The sequence below is a fragment of the Physella acuta genome, unplaced genomic scaffold (genome assembly GCF_028476545.2).
Source record: "Physella acuta isolate Inbredline_101_S28 unplaced genomic scaffold, ASM2847654v3 ptg000494l, whole genome shotgun sequence".
Taxonomy (NCBI): domain Eukaryota; kingdom Metazoa; phylum Mollusca; class Gastropoda; family Physidae; genus Physella; species Physella acuta.
Window position 1 is genome coordinate 666595 of NW_026732013.1, and position 22029 is coordinate 688623.

Here is a 22029-nt window from a genome sequence, read left to right on the forward strand (position 1 = left end):
AGGTGGTAATTTAAAAATACATTAAACTCACGCTTATAAAAAATGTGAATGCAAATATACGTTCGTCATAGAAGGAATTAGTGTTGCAATAATATAATTAGCAAAATGTGAATGCAAATTATTCGGATGTGTAAGAGGAAATTATTGTTAGAAAATTATAATTAGCATGGATTGATAAAAGGCAAACTTTTATTTATTTTATTCACTAAATGTAGGCCCTACTGTTTATTACTTATAATTTTTAATCAACTATTCAGCACTATTATAGACGCGTCATCACGTTCATTAGGTGCGCAATGGTTTTAGTTATGAAACTTTATTGTAAATTTTTAAAATTTAAAGTACTGGAAAAAAAATGCGTGAATGGATAAAGTGAAATATTGTAGGTAAAACACGGATATTTTAAATACTGCCTATTATTTATACTGTTTACTAATTATTATTCTATCTTTCGGTTTGCGGACAAGCTAGGGGTTTTATAGGAGAGGCGTAGCGAGGGTGCCGACCTTAGGGGGCGCCAAAGTTGGTTGGAAAAAATATGTGAGGGGGGGGGTGGAAATCGAAAGTTTTAGGGCGGCGGGGGGGGGGGGCAGGGGTGCAAATCGAAAGTTTGAGGTGGGTGCAAATCACCGGAAAGGGCGCGATTTGGCGCTACGGGTTAGACTGTGAGCAATATGCCTTTATGATTGCATTTAAATTGTGTTTATGTTATGAGTGTTGTGTTTGTTTTTTCGTTTGTGTTTTTTTTTGCGTTCGTTTGTGTTGTGTTTAGTTTTGTTCTGTTCCCAAGTTGGTACATTTAAAAAAGATTTACCGTGGCGGAGCACGGGATGAAGCTAGTATATATATATATATATATATATATATATATATATATATATATATATATATATATATATATATATATAATATAAGCGGGCTGAGCGTGTGTCAGTCCTTCCTTCCTTCCTTCCTTCTGTCATCGCTATAGCTTTTGGAACCATAAAAGTAAACATTCGCACCATGCTTTGCTTTTCAGTGCATCGCAGTGTCTTATTATAAGAAATAGAGTAGGGTTTGTTTATATAGCGGCATAGAGCTATTTTATAATTTCCACTGTTTGTACAATTTTGCATAACGTAAAGAGAATATTAAATATACGCACATTGCTAAAACATATTAAAAGGATCAATGTCAAATATAGTTTTTGTTAATATTCCTAGAAAAAGTGGGTTAGAAAAATCTAATTAAACTGTTTAGTAATTTTGCCAAGGGAGGTATTTTAAAAATAAATTGAACTCACGCTAAAAATGTGAATGCAAAATCTGCAAGACGGAATAATTGTTGGAATAATACAATTAGCAAAATGTGAATGCAAATTATGCAGACGTGTAAGAGTACATTATTGTTGGAATATTATAATTAGCATTGATTGATAAAAGGCTATCTTTTATTTATTTTATTCACTGAATGTAATGTTTACTACTTATACTTTTTTATCAACTATTAAGCACTATTATAGACGCGTCATCACGTTCATTTGGTGCGCAATGGTTTTAGTTATGAAAGTTTATTGTAATTTTTTTTTAAATTTAAAGTAATGGGAAAAAAATGCGTGAATTGATAAAGTGATATAATATGGTAGTTAAAACACGGATATTTTAAATACTGCTGGGGGTTTTATAGGAGAGGCGTAGAGAGGGGGGGGGGCAAATGTCCCCGGTTGCCGACCTAAGGGGGCGCCAAAGTGGGTTGGAAAAAATTTGCGGGGGGGGGGGGGGGGGTGCGGGGAAATTTCAAATCAAAAGTGGTGCAAATCAAAAGTGAAGGGGGGGGGTGCAAATCGTAAGTTTTTCCCCGGGCGCCGGAAAGAGTCGCTACGCCTCTGTTTTATAGTCATTCACTGTGTCAGACGCGTCCGGCGGCGCTCGGAAAGGGCGCGATTTGGCGCTACGGGCTAGACTGTGAGCAATATGCCTTTATGATTGCGTTTAAGATGTGTTTATGTTATGAGTGTTGTGTTTGTTTTTTCGTTTGTGTTTTTTTTTTTGCGTTCGTTTGTGTTGTGTTTAGTTTTTTTCTGTTCCCAAGTTGGTACATTTAAAAAAGATTTACCGTGGCGGAGCACGGGATGCAGCTAGTATATATATAAGACCACTCCTGCAACATTAAAGATTATCAATATCATTGAGCGGGACTAGAAATATCAGATTATATGACGAGTAAATATTAAATAGATTTTGAAAAAAAAAACTTTTTAATGTAGAAAAAGCAGTGATATAGGAACGTGTGACACACTATGGAGTTCCAATTAAATCAACTTCACTTATCCAATAATTATACCTCTACTGGAAAAACCAAGTGATAGGCTACTAAATAACAAATTATCATAAACTTTTTAAGTTGCATATTCCAACCGTAGTGTCTAGATCTAGATCTAGATCTACTGGTTTTTAGTAAGTTTGTTTTCTTCATACTTTTTGTGTTTATAAAGTTAAATTAAAGTTTTTAGTTAACTGCATGTGCGTTCCTTGTCGGACATCTTGAATATTCATTATTTACAGACGCCATTAAAGTTTTTCTAAAGAATTGTAGGTCGCTTAAATTTGTGGTAAAGTTCAAAATAAATAATAATCATGAGTGACATTGATCCAGAAAAACTAAAAGTGGCTGAACTGAGAGATGAATTGAAAGCAAGAGGGCTTGATACCAAAGGCAATAAAGCTGCACTGGTGGCTCGTCTGAAAGAAGCTCTTGAATCCTCAGCCGGTAGGCTAGAATATTTTAATTTTTAAGTCGTTAGGGTTAGGGCCTAGACGATCCATATTTTTTCTCTTACTACAGTTATCTAAACTAGCCTAAATGTAGACTCTTGTTTTACACTCTTTTTTAAATTGTACTTAAAAGTAAAGTATGTTCCTGCACATTTGACATTTGTGGGTTAAAATTGTAAAATGCAAGAAGCGAAATGGCCTGGTGGTAAATTCGAGAAGGGTGCGAAAGCTGCCTCTCTGTATTGTTACATTTTTGTCTCGCATTTTACCCCAAACTGATTAGTATTCTTGGTATAGGCTACTAAATAGCAGATACCTGCATAAATTTTACAACACCGAATTCTATAAATATAAAGTTCAGGCAGCTGAGCACGCCGTCCGCTAAAATCTGTTCTCTAAATCTGTTCTTGAGTAAATTGTTTTTATCGCCAACCGTGGTAGGATTTATGCCAGCGGGCTAGAAAACGTAGGCAAGCAATCACAATGTTAGGACATTTTATTTTTAAAAAAGTGACGTTTGCAATATGAAAAACTTAAGGACTAAGGTCGATTCTAACCTGAAAAAGATACCTATGCACAATGGAGAGAAACTACCGCCTTCATGTTTTCCACGGTACTGCGCATGCATGTGTTTACAACTGCAGAACCCTAACCTTATCCCTAACCCTGGCGCAGCTATTAAGGTCACTGCGCATGCGCAGAACTATTGAGTTTCTTTTTTTTTTTTTGATGATTTTAGATACTGATGTCTGATAATAGACTCTTCCACAAAATAGGTGTGTTGGGTTGTTAGTAGCATTGTAACCTCGACTAATTTTATGGTTAGAAATTAGGGTTAGGCGTATGGTAGGACCAGGGTGAGGGTAGGGACAGGGTTAGCAATTGAAATTAGCCAGCCATGTGTGCATTTAGTTAACTACCAGTAACCTAACACACCTTTTTTAAAGAAGATTCCATTATTGGACTCCGGTATAAAAATTCCCCCCCCCCCCCCCCCCTTTTTTTTTTCCTCAGAAATATCTTTTTCCGAGTAGACTCTTCGAAAACTTAAATGTCAAATGACACTGTTTTCCAGTTATGCTAACCCTGAGTTCGAACTAGGAGCTCCAGGGTTATGAACTTAAGCTGTTGCATTGTTGACTTTACCACACCCAATGTGTTAGCAAATGAAATATTAGGCATTTTCAATTCGTAGACGGCAGATCCCAAAGGAAATAAACACAGCCTCATTTTCTTACAGTGGGACGTAATTCCAAACATAATATAGCCTATTAATTTATAAGTAGTAGATTATCTATTACTGGACCTAAATTTGTATATTAGAGTTTATTGGTTATGTATGAAAGGGGTATTGAAGATTTTTCATGATACCTTTTTAGAATGCGTCATAATTTTAAAACAGTTTACAGAATAGGTGTGTTATGTTGTGAGTAATATTGTAATTCCCAAATATTTATATGGTTAGAAATTAATAGGGTTAGGCATATGGTAGGACAAGAGTTAGGGATAGGGTTTGCATTGACATTAGCATGCCATGTGTGTATTTTAGTTAACTACCTGTAACCTAGCACCTCTTTTTAAAGAAGATTCTATTATTGTTAAAGTTGGTATTGTTATAATGTAGCCTCTTGCCGCATAGGTATTTCAAGTCCAATGAATCTGATGGTCCAGTTTATACCTCACTCAAAATTTGTCGATGATTGAACTACTTCTTTCTATTGTGTCAACTTTAAATACGTCTTTCAAAACATCCTGAACATTCTCTTGGTTTTTTATCTAAGTCGTATATGCGGTAGTAGGCCTTTCTGAATTATGTTTTATTATCTTTATTAATTCACAGTGACACCGAATGTTTTTCATATTACTTGGTTAAGGGAAAGTTTATTTAAAGTGATGTCAGCCACAATTCTGATAGCTATGTTTATGCTATGGGCTTACTGATATCTAAACTAATCTGAATTCACAGTGACACCTCGACCAAGACTGGATTTGTTTCACTGACAAGAAAATGTGAGCGGGCAATCATAGGAGCAAGGATTTTAGAATTGGCATAATTTTAGAATATATATTCTAAAAAAAAATCCACACCCAGATTCTATATCAAAACTTGTAGATACACTTGTTTTGTTTATAACTTTTCTTCTTACAGATTTTGAGAGAGAAAAAAGAACCAAAAGTGTAAAACAAAAACTCTCTCACAATTTACCGCCTTACTGTTTTTGCATCTTGCATTTTTAATTTACCAATACCCAAACTGGATGCACCTACTTCATCCCCAGTGAAAACAGTTACAAACATCCAGATCTAATTTGGTTTTAATAGTTATAAAAATGTTTCGTGCACCTGTTTTTAAACATTTTTATTAAAACTTTTCAGTAATAAATAAAGATTAGCAACCAAGATTGTAAAGGGGTTAGGCTCAGGAAGCAGACAGGAAAAAACACTTTAAAATTGAAATGTATCTTAAATAAAACAAAATAAATATTCTGATATGTAGGCATCATTAAATCTAGCAGGGGTGCCACTTTTTCTGAATATCTCAGATTTCCAAATTCGAGAATCATATTTTTTTCCCTATCCGGATTCGCAAGATTTAAGTTTGAAAAATTTCCGGGTTTGCAGTTTAACAAAAAAATTAAGATCGTTTTAAGCTTGAAAATTTTGGCATTGTAGAAATCTTTTTTTAAACAGTAAATCTTTTCTACCCATTTAAACAAGTGTTTTCTATTAATAGTTCTGTATTATTGATTATAGTAAGTTACACTACTGCACACTATTTTCATATAGATGACAATGAGGAAGCTACTGTTGGACAAGAAGAGGAAGAAAAACCAATGGAAGAGTCAGAGGATAAAGAAGCTGAAGAGCAAGAAGAATCATCTAATGTTACTGAGGTATGCATATTATGTAGATTTGTAGTAATCTAACATTGAGGATGCAATTTGTTAAGTGGTAGGAATCAAAATCCTCATAATTAAACCACATTTATGCATCACATCCTAAACTTAAAGGGTAAATGATATTTGCTGCTTTATCTTAGGAGGTTCAACCTGTTGATGAGAGTACAAATGACAATGAAGATCAAACAGAGCAAACAAAAGAAACTGCTGAAACAGAGACCACAGAAAAAGAAGAAGAAAACACTGCAGAAGAGTCGCATCAGGAAGCAAATGGTGATGGAGATGATGAGCCCCCTGTAGTTCTTGGAGAAGAGTTTAGAACTATTGATGAAACTACACAGGATGATAATGAAGAAGGTATACTTATATTGTCAGGATAACCCTTTGTGAGTTATAAAAAAAAAAATGATCACAAATTATTAGTTAATAAAAGCTTTTATACAAGGATAGTAAAAGTAAGAAAATTGGGTCTTATAAAAAAAAAAGCCCCACTGAAAAACATCTGTTGCCTCAAAGGCAGCTCATGTATATATTTGTTTGTCTTGGGTGCCTTTTTAACAAATTTTTTAATTTTCATATTTCATTAAATTTATTACTCCTTTGTTAAAATCCCACTCATTATGAATTAATCATCTGAAGGTAATACAGACAGAAAGCGAAAAAGGTCGCGGTCTCGCTCCCCTAGAGATCGCCACAGGAGATCTAGATCTAGATCCAGGGATCGTCATAGGCGTAGTCATTCCAGGGAACGAAGACATGCTAGACACTCCCCACCACCAAGAAAAGTTGATATGGATGACACAACATGGGAATCACTCACCACTTTTGTCCTTGATCGATGTACGTAATACATATTAAAAATCAATTATCTAGCCTGATCGCTTTAATGTTTAGTTAGATAACTTTATATTGAAAATCTTAATAACAATATTTAAATATTATCTCAAAGATGACGCTGACATGAATCTCAGATTTGATGACAACAACATCAAAGCTCACCCACTAACAGTTGATGGTTTCGCTTATATGTGGTCAGGTGTGAGAGCTATGTATGGCGTTAAAACTGGGAAAGTTGCTTTTGAAGTGAAGGTACTTGTAATATTAAGTATATAAAGTTGGCAGATTTGATCAAAATTTCTTTTTTTTTTTAAACCGGGGTGCCACTTTACAGGATTGGCCTTGAATTCTAATTTACAGATCTATTTTTTTTTTAGCTTTCGAGATTGGTAAACATACAATAAAAGTTTCTGTTTTTCCAAAACCAAAAAATAAGACACGTAAATTATTTAATTTTTTTTTAAGTTCTTTATACTATCATGGCTCCCAAATCTTTTTACAGCTTTTTTGTAGATGGTTGAACATCCAATAGCACTGTTGTTTGTTTATAAACTGCAAACTGTTATCCAACCCTCTTATGTCATTAGTTTACCAGCAGAAAACACTAAATTTAGTTTGGTTTATTGATATTTAAATCTTGAATACAGTAAACATCCTTTAGATAGTTATTTTAAGGCTCCATTTTTCAGGCGTCTAAAACATTTATGGATTTGTCTCTGACCATTTATTAGTCATATTACTGTCTTGGTGAACAGTGATTTCTATGCCAAAAAGAACTATATGTGACCTCTTAGAGGAATTTACAGTTTAGAGATCTAAATAATAAGTATATGACATGCATCCTTATTTAAAAGTAATCATATTTATCTCTTGCACATACTAAGGATAACTGTTATAGCATGCAATTTCACTTGTCTTATGATATAAAATATGAGGAGTTAGTTTTTTAATTAAACATTTTTATTACATGTACTATTAAAGAACTTAGTCTATTAAACGTGCTATAAACTAAAAGTTTTGAACTGTAATGTATGTATTTCAAATTAATTTAGGGTTTTAAGATTTCATATTTTGGATTCAGTTTATTGAATTTCAGGGTTCGCTTAGTGGCACCCCTGGACTGTAGACTTTCCTACCTGATTTACTATTTTAAATCTTCAGGACTTACAATAAGCTTATTATTTTGACTGATCTTTTGCATTGCTTATAACAAACTAAATTTGTAATTTGTTCTAATATTTTAGATATTTAACTGTATTTTACTGCATCTATAATTCCTCAGTTATTTGAGAAATATTGACATTTTTTCTAGGTTCTTGAAAATTTAAATGTAGAACATTTATCAAGAGACGAACCAAACCCACATGTTCTCCGTGTAGGGTGGTCTGTAAATTCAACTTCTTTAAATCTAGGTAAGTTCTTAACTCACACCTCTTCATAATGAAGTCTATCATTTACTTTAAATCCCAATACAAATAAATATTGCCTTTAGCCCAAACCACCTCCACTCCCACTTCTTTTGTCCTTGATGATCATGGCTAATGAGACATGTGACACCCCTTACCTTGTGAATTCAGCCATGTTCAGGTGCTACTATTTAAATATTAAGTGGCTCTATCAAGTTTATTAATTTGTAGGTTTAAAAATATTACCTGGGTTAATAAATCTTAAGCATGCATTTTAATTTTTTGTGATAGTCTTAAGTACCCTGGAACTACTTTGAAAAATTTGGGGTAATGTCGCTATATAAAATTCATACTTTTTTACAGTGGTCAATTACATCCCAGAGTATTGCACTGGTTTTCAAATAGTTACACTCTACAAGCATAACCGGTGTTGTGAATTTTTGAAAATAATTTTATTTGCTAAAAGAATTGCAAATAATTTCTTTGACAAGTAAAATTAAGCTTGTGATACTGAAAAGCATTTATCGTACTAAAATTACTTGTGACCTACACATCTAAAGTGAAATAAAATTTTTTATGTAACTATTATTGTTTATGATTTAAATTAATCAAGTATAATCTGTATAATTTAGGTGAAGAAGAATTATCATATGGTTATGATGGAACTGGTAAATCCTCTACAGCTTGTAATTTTGTGGATTTTGGTCAGACATTTGGACCAGGAGATGTTATTACAGCCTACTTGGTAAAAAAAATTTTCTCTCACGCAATCATGTTTCTTCACCATCTTTAAAGAAATATATTCAATAGTTACTGATCCTTTTATTTCCTTATGACATACAGGATTTAGAAAGTGATCCAGCTGTCATTTCATATGCGAAAAATGGTGAAGATCTTGGAACCTGCTATGAAGTTTCTAAAGAATCATTAGGAGACAATGCATTATTTCCACATCTTATGACAAAAAACACTGAATTTGAGTGCAATTTTGGTGCCAGGGTATGTATTTTCAAAGATAAATTATATTTTTTTTATATTTATACAGTTACATAGAGTTTATTGCTTCAATAATTTTCCAAAATTGTGGTTTCAATAATGATCAGAATTTTTTAAATTTTTATTTTCCAATAAAGCTCTATTTCTTAAAGGCTCAATTTACTTTTATCCCTACTCCGTGGTCTTTTACTTTTCGTCCCACATTTTATTTAGTCGTCAGATGATTAGTCCGATTCAAGTTATAAATATTTTGACCTAGATTTAAAGCAGTTTTATAGAGTTTATCAATGTCTAATTATCAGACTTATCAGATTTTAATTATAGTTTTTATATTTTTAAAAATCTGCCAAAAATATGTTTTCTGGCCAGGCTCTAATAATAGCAAGTGTCAATATTTATTATATCAATGCCTAATTATCAGACTTATCAGATTTTAATTATAGGTTTTATATTTTTAAAAATCTGCCTAAAAATATATCTGTTTTCTGGCCAGGCTCTAATAATAGCAAGTGTCAATATTTATAATTTTAGATGGTTTGTGGAATATTAAATTAAAATTTGTTCTTTGTTTTAAAATTTCATCATCAGGAAGGACCCTACTTTCCTTTGAAAGATGAATTCAAATTTTTAGAAGAAGTGGCAGAAGAAGAACGGGTCAGAGGACACAAGCCACCATCTACAAAAGAAGAATGTGAGGTGAGTAGATGTAAAGTAAAGTGTTAATTTATGATTTAACAAAGATTAGTTACTGTAAAATATAATTTTTTGAATTCTGAATTCTGTTGTTGCTTATTATATAGAATCTGATTCAGCTAACTTTTGTCAGCTACTTAGATATTTATTGCTTCTTTATAAAAGGTAATCATGATGGTTGGACTACCTGGCGCAGGAAAAACTCACTGGGCTGTAAAGCATGTTGAAGAAAATCCTGATAAAAGATACAATCTTCTTGGTACAAATAGCATCATAGATAAGATGAAAGTAGGTATTTTCCTTTCAAAATTTGTAATTAAACTAAAATTCTAAATAACACAGACATGCCTACTGTCACATCAAAAGTTAAAGTATTCCGCTAGTTAACAAAAAAATCTTGTTCCATTACACTTATGCAGAAGTTCCCCTTTTTTGCAAAAAAAAAAATATTTAGAAAGTGAATATGTAGAACTAATTAAAAAGCCTAAAAAAAAAATCCTAATATATAAATCCCCACGTGCGCACATCTCTCTCTCTCTCTCTCTCTCTGTCTGTCCGCAAAATATTTTCGCCGGACATCACGTCAGAATCGGCAGCGATATATGAAGAACTTTTTACGGACTTTTGTTGAAAATAATATGTTAGATGTTTTAAATGTATAACCACAATTTTAGTTAAAGAAGAAAAATAAAAATTAAAGGCGTATTCGAATGTAGAGAAACAGTATTATTTATGCAACCGGAAAAGCATTAATATATGTGAAAAAGAACGCATAAAACTGTGACGTTACTATTGCTTATACATTAACTAATGACGTCATCTGCCGTGTTTAGAATGAAAAGAAATGAACTATTTCATTCAAATTTGATTTAGATCTACGTACACTATGAAATGTATACAATACAATTTTTCCGGCCTAAACTCATAAAATTTATTTTATGTATTTGGATTCTAGATCTAGAGATTCTAGATCTAGACTAAATCTAAATCTACGCAATAACTAGATCTAGACTTCTAGACGTAGACGCTAAGATCTAGATTTAGACTCTTAACTTCTCTAAAATCAATTCCAAAAATAAATTTCTATATTAGGACTAAACTATTTCAAGACTTATTTATTTTATACAAAATCTTTGTTTGGAACTGGCTAATTTGGGATAAAAAATTAATTTGAAAGAATAGGCATATTCGCGTAAGTTAAGATTTTAAAATACGTGTTTCATTCTCCGTATTTTATAAGGTTCCTAAATAGCGGAGATGTTAGTGTACATTAAACCACGCAGGTGGTGCGGGTTCGAGACACAGCAAGTCAACTTGGTTAATGTATTATTTTTTATTATGCTCGGGCTAAACTTTAAAAAAAAATTCTTTTAGGGATCTAGATCTAGATTGTCGGGTGTCCGATAGGGCACTTCCCGGCGCCGCAGGCGCTTCAAATTTGGCATGATCTTGCCTTGGTGCGACAGAACACGGGGGCCGGTTGGCCGAAAAGTCTACGATGTGGGGGTCAAAACTGACCTCGACTGACCGGTACCTTATATGAGCTATAAATCGAAAAAAAAAATGTCCACGGAGGAACCTCTTCATAACTCTTGAGGTCGTAGACCGACCTTCGGGCGAATTAATTAAGCATTCAAATTCTCAATGTTTTCGAAAGCCTAAGCTAAGCTGGGCAGCATGCCTAGTTGAAAAGAAAGAGCGTGGAAAAACTTATTTCCCTTTACTTCGATTCAGTTTCCTTGTTTACTTAAAATATGTAGAATATAAAATGTGGAAAAGTTAGCTGCTGATCACATTTCTAGATCCATTCAAGAATCTAAATAATCAAGACCTATCTATCTAAGTAGGCCTTAATTCTTAACAATTACATTGTTTCAGCAATTGTTTTTTATATGGCCTAGTACGTAGCAAGGCAAGAATTATCTAAAACATTCTAAGATAGCATTAACTACAGTTAAATCAAATCAGTATTGTTAAAGTTATGGTTTTATTGGGGGGGGGGGTTGAAAAAATGTAAGCTGACATTAAGCAGTATCAAGATGTAGTTAAGAGACTAGCTATAAAGAAAACTATAGGCCTACTATATAGACTATTATTTTAATTATTTATTCTTGGCTTAGCAAAGTAGCGTCACACATATTCCTTTTTGGCTTCAGATTCCTCTTTTTGATATGACTGTTCCTACTTTTGGTCACCAGATAATATCAAGACGGGTAGGGCTTTCAAGGGGCCATTCAGAATAGTAAAAATTGTGTGCAGTGTTATTGAAACACAATTATATTATATGGTTTTGGATGTGTTTATACTTTATATTTTGGGTAAAAAAAAGTTGTGGGAAAAGCCAAAACAATGTTTTTTTTTCTTTTGGCTTTACTACTACTAGTTCATTTACTACCACTACTTCATGGTTACATCAAAAGTTTATAATATAACCAATAATGCACTCAAATGATAGGTTTTTTTTGTTGTTTTTTTTTAATTGTATTGCAACACTAAAAAGCACGGTAGAAGTACCCTTTGAGAACCCAAAATTTATGATATTTAATTAAAAGTAATGTAAGCCACATACATTGGTTCTATGGGGGTTGCATTCAAGCAGTTGCATTCAGTTCAGTTTAAGATACATCCACAGAAAATGTCAAGCTTATCAGTCAAAAATTGTGAAAAATTTATTCAAAATAGAATATTAGGCATAACTACATTTTCTGATAAAACACACAGAAAAAAAGTGATTTTGTGTATATTATGCGTTTGCATAGCTCTATACATTTTGTGCCTACAACCCCCCTCAAAATTGCAGTTGAACTTTTTTTTAAACATTGATATTTTTCCAAAATCTTGTCTGAACTCTGAATAGAGTATTTTAATCAATTCCTATTACAATTTATTAAAACAGTTTTCTAATACGCAAAATAACATCTAAAATTTTGTTTTCTAACACGCAAAATGTCTAAAATTTGTTTTCTAACACTGCTTTTTGATAATGCAATAGTGTGATATCACACCATCACAAAATTACGGACCCCCTTACAAGTGTGACGTCATTTATGGAAGACCCCCCAAGGTGTTACAATAAAGTAAAAGTAGATAAAGTCAGGGGTGCCACTTTTCCGGGATATCCCGGATTTCCGGATTCGAGAATCATATTTTTTTTCCTTTCCGGATTCGCAAGATTTGAGTTTGAAAATTTCCGGGTTTGCATTTTAAAAAAAAAATTAGATCGTTTTAAGCTTGAAAATTTTGGCATTGTAAAAATCGTTTTTATCGTCAACACTCCCGCTAATGGCCTTTTCCGAAAAAAATGAATAGTAAATGGCGTCAGCAACAATCTCACGTGTGCGCCAAGGACCAAATACAAATCGGCTGTATCAGACGGGTGAGGCTGTAGACGAAACTTTTTGATGTCATTCGTGGTGTGGTTGTCTGGCTATTTATGACGATATGGATTGGGGGTAAAACTCGCATTACTTACGTGAAGTCATCAATGGGATACCGCTAGGCTGTGTAATAAAAACAACTAAAGCCTACAAGTACTAGATCAAGCTCACTAGCATCGCCGATGGTCTTTAAAAAAAAAAACCGAAAGATTTTGCTCCGATCAAAAAAAAAAATATTTTTTTTTTTGTATTTGGTATTACCAAAAGAAAAGAAAAAAAAAACTATTTGAAGGACTATTTTATGTATTTTTACCACCTCTTACCCGCTTCTTCAAGGTCGCGCTGACCATAAGACCTACGTCACGAGACCACGCAAACACAGTCTGAGTCGTGTCTCTCGGTCAAGGCAGTTCTACAAGTACAAGCGCTGTTTAATTTTAACGTGGTTATTTTTAATAAGGGCCTACTTCTAGATTCAAGAAAAAAAAAAAACTAGAACTGCATCGTTTTATATCATTAAACAAAATATGTAGGCCTGCTATAATTTAGTTACACAATCTAGCAGGGTCTACATCTAATTGTTTTTTTTTACTTTGGTAAAACGTCATTGAAATGTTTAAAAAACCTTGAAGTACCGTGTCTGAGAAAATAGCCGCTATCACTGCCCCCTCCCAACCGCTTGTAAAAAAAAAATCAGCTTTTCACTTAGTCGGGCGGCTACATCTCTGACATGAGTATTACTAGCGTAGTTACTTGTGAAATTGTTTAAAAAAAACAACTTATTTCTGTTATTCCGCGATATGGACTTAAAACTTCCACGATATTTCTTCACGTCATCATGTATATCAATGGTGGGGGCGTTGGGGTCGTTCATAAATGACGTCACACTCGTAAGGGGAGGGGGTTTCGTAATTTTGTCATGAGGGGGAGGGGTTCAGATGGTGTGACATCACACTTTTGCATTATCCAAAAGCTATGTTAGAAAACGAATTTTAGCCGTTATTTCGCGTTTTAGAATATTGTTTCAATAAAGTGTAATAGGAATTGATTAAAATACTCTATGTTGACAGAGGTCAGACAAGATTTTTGGAAAATATCGTATTTTAAGAAAAATTCGACTGCAATTTTTAGGGGTGGGGGGGGGTGTAGGCTGAGGTGTGACGTCATTTTAGAGGGCGGGGTCTGGCTTTTTGTGACAGATATGTGACCGAGGGGAGGTGGGAGGTAAAAATCGTCAAAAAAGCGTGACATCATTTATGGATGACCCCATTGGTGGTTGATTGGGAAAACAGGGTTTTAGGTTTTTGTTGTGGCTGTTAATAATTAAAGCCTTGAATAGCTACAGTAAGTCAACCCTGTATTTTAATACAGTGACAATCTTATTAGGGGTCTGCATATAGTGCGCTTATTATTCAATAACAAGACATAGAGGTTAGCAATTGGCTGACTACACACTTTAACTCAAGCTAGGAAGTTCTCAAAAATTAAATACAGTAATGTTATAAAAGCTGGCTTTGAGGGGGGGGGGGGGGGGAGTTCTACAATAGCACATTATGGGGTAGGCCTAGAGATGGGTGGGACTAACATTGTAAACTAATTTTGTTGTAAGCACAATCCTTTAAAGATTAATTTTTATTTCAAGTTTGTTACAAAGAAAATAAATCCATTTTAAAGGAATGTAAATTGAACACAATATGGATCAAATGTCTCAAAAAATAATGAAATAATAGTCCATTTTATTTTGAAATTCCGCGCGAAATTAAGTTTCAGGGTTTCAAAAATTTCAAATTTTAGTTTCAGGATTGGTAAAATTTTGGGATTCATTTTCAGGATTCACTTAGAAAATGAGTGGCACCCCTGTAAAGTACACCATCAGAATAATACACTGCTGTGTAAACTGACTTCTATACTGTGTAGTTTTAATTTTTTATATTATACTACTAGTATATCATAATTAAAAATGTAAATTTCAAAAAAACCTTCTTTGTTTGATGTTAACAATAATGATCAGGACACTGTCAGCAATTAAGGCCATTGCCATTAATGGATAATAGAAGAATTGGACTATTAAATAATTTGATAATTGAAGAAGCCATACTAATGAATATATTTACTAGTCATAATGATTTATGAGTACCTTTTTTTTTTTGCCTTAAAAATTTTGTTCAGCAATTTACAGTTCCACCTTAATGTTATACATCTCATTCTTACATTTTTTATAGGACATTTAGATAATTTATTCTCTTTTGCTGCACTGCTCTGAGCTCATTAACAAATAAGCCCATGACTTATAATAATACCTTTTTTTATATTTAATTGGTATATTATTAGCAAATAATTCATTTTTTATTTTTGGAAACTTAGGGAGAGGCTTAATCTGATATGTTTAGACTTTCTCACCATCAGCTTATGGGATTAGTTTTTGAACTGACAGTCCATGGGGCAAATGAAAGTAGAGTTCACCTGTTTCCATAACAGGAGTTACGTACTCACTAGAGCTGGGTGGACTCAGGATCGTTCTAGTGATTTAAAAACTCGAGACTTTCGGTCTGGTAAGCTGTTTACCACTCAACCGCAAAGCCACCTTGTCCCAACTTATGGGATTACAATTAACTGATATGATCAGACAGTCTTGCCATCAACTAATGGGATTTGAATTTTTGGACAAACTTACTCATCACATGCAGTAAATGGGTTAGGTATAAAAACTATCTTCTTCTCAATGAATTTTAGGTATTGGGTCAGCCAAGAAAACAGAATCACTCAGGGCGATGGGAAGTTCTAGTAGACAAGGCAAACAAATGTCTCAATAGACTAGTTGAGATAGCTGCAAGGAAAAAGAGAAATTACATCATTGACCAGGTAAAAAGATTAACAATTCACAATTTATTTATCATTTAAAGCTACCAATGTTTTTTTTTCCTTTTGAATCTTATCTGGAAGTCAACAAGTATCTCTTGGTAAGTTTATTTTTCCAGAGAAAAAATACATTCTTATAATGGTACAAATTAACATTAATTCACCATAATCAATACTGACAATGGTCTTTATTATTATACATCCCATATGGCTTTAAAAAATGATTGTTTGATTTTCCTGTAAATTAAAGAAGTTATTGCATGCGTCTAACTCGAGATCAAATTAATTTTTTACTTAAAAAATCCTCAGGAAAAACAAGTATATAAAAATTTCTTTCTCCATAAATTTGAGTGTGACTTGACATTTTAAACTTTAATATAACTTAATTATTTAAACTACATTTGCTTTCCGTTTCATATCAACTTTATATCAACTTAAATCGGTTGCCTAGGAAATCTAATTTAACAAAGAGTTTGTTATTAAATGACTACTGTGTAAAACCTGTTATTTTATCCTGCTAGCCTGTCATTTGTTGAAATTACAGCTAATTGTACGCTCATTCATATGTTGTTTTGTTTTCATTATTTTACCAAATTAAATTATATAGCATTCAAAGAGACTTTGCTTAGTTTGCCTAATTAATTAAATATTTAAAAATTTCCAAGTTGAATGCTTTTTTATTGATAGAAAAAAGTTACGTTCAAAGAGTTGTAATTTTACAGCGATTCAACTTTTCTGATTTATAGCGGAAATCCTATGTTTCCGTTCAGCTGAAACTCCACTAATTTCATTTTATTAGAATTTTTCTGCCTGTTTCGATTTTTGAAGAATTTTTTACAAAGTTTTAAAAATTAGGAAAAAGATGAATTATACGGGAACTGTCCTCAAGCGCATTCCACATATTCCTATTTAAATTGAGTATTACGCTTCCCTGCAGTGCAGATACTAGGTGAAACTGACAATTGAATTAGTGCATTTCTTTCAATTGGACGATTGAGCTACGTCTCATAATGCCAGGTTCAGGTTAAATGTAGGTCAATATTCAGAATTTCTGTGTATTTCCCAACTTTTAGTCAGAATTTTCCGCTATTTTCAGTTAAATGTTTACAGAAAATATTAATCAAAAATGTTTCCGCTCTTTAAATGAAACGTACAACTCCAGAGCCTGGTTTCTTTACCTTTAATTTTGCATGTTTGTTAGTCTAGCTGTAGCCTAATTAATCTACCGGTATTTTAACTCACGCTGTTTTTAAAGCTTCAAAAATCTAGGTTTTTTTTCTGATACAATTTTATTTCACAACCTCAAATTAATGCTGTAATAATTGTAAAAGTTGACTATGAGGACTCGACTAACTTGCCCCTCCTTGAAGCAACCGTGGCTCTTGTGGCCTCACCATGACCCCAAGTACGTGTTTGGTACTGCTTGTTTGGGGGGAAAACAAAATTGACATCACAGCCAATCTAAAATGGCAATGTTCCTGCTATGACATATCAATGGACTTGCTGAAAGTTACTGACTTAAAAACTAATATTAACTCATCTTGACCCTAATCGTGTCTTGTTAGTGTAAGAAAAATATGGTACCGACTTTTTTTAATAACAATCTACAGCTATTACATAGGCATTAATAATGATGTGGCTTGGCTATCAAAGTAGTCAATTTTGGTTGAAATGGGATTAACTCCAAAATGCTTTTTAATATAAATATCAGATTCTTTCTAATTGCAGCTAATCTGGTCTTCATTTTTCATCACACTAACTAAGACTTTCAAATTACAATTAATCTAAATCTAAATAATTAAAAATTGAAAACAAGAGTACAACTAGATCATTACAGTTCAAAATATTAGCAATATTAAACAATTAATAAGTTAACTAACGGCGGCTTTAGATTGCTTCAGCTGAGATAAAACATGTTGAGTTCTTGACCGAAAAAAATATGGGGTTTTTTTTTTTCATGGTCTTGTTACATCTCTGATTTTAAGGTTTTCCTGAAACAGATTTTATGTAACATGTAACTTTATCTTCTTGGACACATGGAATAGGGCAAGCAACACCCTAATTACTAATTACCTGGTATTTAGCTTTAAACTAGAAAAATGAAAAGCAAATTGGCTGATTTAATTTTGTTAGCATATTTCTTATTAACTTATAACAACTAAGGAAATTACTTGTCCAAATCACTTGTCTGTTTTGTAATGGTGTCTTGTTTACACAATGTCACAGGTAAGTAGTAGCAATAAATACATTTCATCATATATACACTGTGTATTGCATAAAATATTTAATAGTCCAACTGGATAATTCTCATTAAATTATAAAGGATTTTTTGATGAAGTAAAATGCTCATTTCCTCTTAAAACACATTAAAATTGTGTATAATGTTAGTATAGAAAAATTCATTTGTAAAGATACAAGGTAAGTTGATGTTTGGCTATAATATGCTTTATATTTCAGTTAAAAATGGTAAGTATGCTTTCCTCAACTTCAGGTTGGACTTATCATTTGTAGGGTCCTATAATAGGAGGGGTAGTTACTTCCCGAATCCAAAATATAAAATATCTTGAAGTATTTGCAGATAAGTTGGCACCTCTTGAGACAAGGAGTATAGGGGTGTGGTATAAAATAATGAAAACTGCTGAGAGAGCCTTCGGCTGCGGACATCTTGAAAAATTTATTAAATATTTTTTATATTTTGTTGCCACGCTAGACAAATGTGTATGCATCTGCCCGGAGACGTAAAATGCAGCCTTTTGAAGGTTTTCAACGCAAGGCTGTAGTGGTCTTGCCTACTGATGAAGTGTTCAAAAAACGAGTGAAGGAAAGAGCAGAAGATGAGGGAAAGGATATTGCTGAAAGCACAGTAAACGAGATGAAAGGTAAAGATTCAGAGATTGAAGGAGCCATCAACTATTGATCATAAATTTACTTGTACAACATAATGTTTGAGGAAAAACAAGGCAGGTACCTGAAGAATAAAAAAAAAATAAAGAAATAACGCACGATGCGCAACTTCGATCCATGGTATGGAATATGAAGGGATTTTTTGAATTTTCAGTCGTGGGGGTAACTATTCAACGTCTACAGCCTTTTCAGCGTTTAGGAACATTACCTTATCTTGTACTTTCTCTGTGTTAATCATGTGATACTTTTTTCTGTCCTTTTCTATTGCATGTTTAACTCCCTCAGCATTAATTTTTTCTTATTTTTTGGCAGAAAGCTGGTTTAAGTACTAGTTTGAATGTATATATACATATTTATGTATGTATATATGTGTGTTGATTTATACTTTTTTAAATTTAATTTTACTGCTATAAAAAGAAATTTTAAAACATGGGGACAAAAGACTTCATTTTAGATATCATGTATTTTAAAAATACATGTATTAAAATCACATGTATTAAAATACTTAAGGCAGCCTAATCCAGATACAATTTACAAATGTTATACTTTAAAAAAATCTATTGAAGGCTTATTCATGGCTCTATTTGCTCATCCTAGCTTTTAAAATTATAAACTTGTTCTTTTTTTTTTTTTTTTTTAGCAAATTTCACACTTCCTGAGGAAGGTCAGTGCTTTGAAACCATTGTCTATACTGAAGAAGAACTAAGTAAAGAAGACAGAGAGAAGTTGATAGAAAGCTACAGAAAAGAAGGACGAGATGCTCTTCCTCCCCCAGATAAACGCTTTAGGAGAGACAGTGAGTGTTTTTTCTATTTAGTTTACAAAAAACTTTTTTAAAATGGTTGATGTACAAAATTTGTTTTTATTTTCATGTACCTTTCATAATTAGTACAGAATAAGCTAGTGTTAAACTAATTTTAAAAACTTTAATCATTTAAAGATGCATGAATTTCAAATAGTTGCATTGGAATTCTCTTCGTAATGTTTTAAGTAACTAATAAAAATTATTTAGGTCGAGATTTCAGAGGAGATCGTCGAGGTGGTGGTTACCGTGGACCAATGGATAGAGATCGACGTGGAGGAGGATTCAGAGGACGTGGAGGATACAATAATGCATGGAGACCATATAATGACAGAAGAGGTAACTTTTTAAAAGCTATTAAATCATTAATTTATATAAAACTAGCGAGCCCATCCCTGCGCATTGCGGCAGGGTTAGAAAACAAAAGTCTGACAAAATATATTACAAGTTTCATCAATGAGTTACCATTCCTATATTCTGAGACGTGTGACCTTGTTTTCTAAAACTGAGTTATTTAAATGTAACAATGCCTGCTTGGATCATATTTATTGGGGCATGGGTTAACCTACACTATGGTCCTCCCTTGAGCGTACATTAATCACTCACCGTAATAGTGAGGTAGTGCACTCTTTGGTGACCGCCCAGGTGTCAGGTACGTAGATTTGGCACCGCATACGGTCCGAGCTCTATCTAATACCCCATCTTATGCATAGTTTTATTGCACTGTTAAAAAAAATAACATAGACTCCATAGTGCTCGCGGAAAAGCATAGGGCACCAAATTGCATAAGCTGTTAGTACTTTGCTGAAGTAATAAAAGCATATATCGTTTTTTAAAGCTAGTTATGGATTTTTTTAAAATTTTTACCTGTTTAGGTCGTGGTGGTGGCGGTGGTTACAGAGATGATAGGCGACGAGATGACAGGAGTGCTGGCTACAATAAGGTGAGCTTAAAATGTCCATAATTAATCTTTGTTATCAAACATTCTTTTTAGAACAAAATGTAAGAAAATAAAGTTTCAGTCAGACTATTTCATTTTTTTTTTTTAATTAAGTACCCAAGCAATTATTGGGGTGCCACTTTTCTGGGATTTTTCATTTTACAGATTTTAAAACTCCTAAGCCAAATTTTTTCTTCTTCTTGTAATAACTCTTTAGTCTGAGCAATTATTGCAAGATTTTAAAACAAAAAAAATATGGCTTAATGCTGTTATTTAAAAGACCTATCGACTGATTAAAAAATTAAATTGCAGTGAATAATTTTATTAATGTTGTATGTTTTTATGATTTTCAGTGGGGCAACTACAATCAAGGTTATAACAACCAAGGCTGGGGGCAGTATGGCCATAATTATAACCAACAATGGGGTGGCTACAACTCTGGCTCCAACAGTTCCTATGGATGGGGTGGTTACTCACATAAATAAACCAATTTAAATATTGTATGTATTTAACACATGGAATATGAATTGTTTCTTTGTTCACTCAGTCTCCATATTTTGCATTCATTTATATGATGAAATGATTTTTTATATCAATAAAATAGGACATAATTGGCTTTTAAAATCACATTTTACTTAGAACAAATAAGGTATGAATTTGTTTAAATTTTATGGTAAAAAGTAACCATGAATATTTTTTTTTCATATAATCTAAATTAATTCAGCAGCCAGAAGCCACATCATTTGTATATACAACCCTTGATCTGAAATTGTTTGGCACCAACTTATTTTCTTGTTTGCTAGACATAATTTCAGCATCTTGAACTACAGACATTATTTTGTACTCTTGTTTTAATACTAAATGCACATTTTTATTGCTTGCTTATGATCTGAGTCGACTATTTTCTAATCAACATCTTTTTAAATTTGTTGAATAAATTTAGTAGACTTGTAGATTTTGTCCATTTTTAACTCTGTATTTATTGTAACTCCCATTAGTGGCATAGTATGAAATTGTAAAAAGGATTGGGTTTTTTTCCTCAGAAAAAAGTCATCCATTAGTTTTCATTAAAGCAATTTATGTATAATCTGAGTACATTCTATGGCTTGAACTATGACATAAATGTGACACTGGCAATTCATACATTTGTTTTTTCTTTAGCATTTGTTTTGTGTAGGAGATGTTTAGCATGATGTCTTAAATTTTGTAATGTTTTGGAGTAAGAAAAGGCAGCATTGAAAAAAGAAAAAACTCATCATTTATTCATGCTGTTATGTGTATTATAGTCTACTAAATGTTACTGTACTCAAAAATGATTTTATTACATGTCACATTAAGTTTTTAAATGGCTTAGTTTTTTTTTTTTCCCCTAGTTTTTCAGTAAATCTAATTTAATTGAAATTATTGTTTTCACTTTGTTGCAAAAGTATTTTTTGTTGCAAGCTGATGGAAGAATAATTGTTGGCTGAGGATTTGATTAATAGGAGGTAGCTAAAAAGTAGCCCCAGTACTAAAATAATAATAGTGTGCCAAGTCGTATTTCAAACTTAGGTAAAGTGAGA

At 32.8% G+C, this 22029-nt stretch overlaps 1 protein-coding gene across 1 annotated transcript; it reads left to right on the plus strand.

Annotated features, from left to right (window-relative positions):
* The first annotated feature begins 2495 nt into the window (after positions 1–2495).
* LOC131944445 (heterogeneous nuclear ribonucleoprotein U-like protein 1) lies at positions 2496–21868 on the plus strand. The gene is made up of 16 exons (XM_059305052.1): positions 2496–2748; positions 5541–5647; positions 5794–6010; positions 6293–6493; positions 6603–6742; positions 7803–7902; positions 8529–8641; positions 8740–8895; positions 9481–9588; positions 9751–9873; positions 15696–15824; positions 18532–18700; positions 19366–19521; positions 19738–19866; positions 20403–20470; positions 20821–21868. The coding sequence occupies exons 1-16, from the start codon at positions 2616–2618 to the stop codon at positions 20950–20952; spliced, it is 2181 nt and encodes a 726-aa protein (XP_059161035.1). The 5' UTR covers positions 2496–2615; the 3' UTR covers positions 20953–21868.
* Positions 21869–22029: the final 161 nt, after the last annotated feature.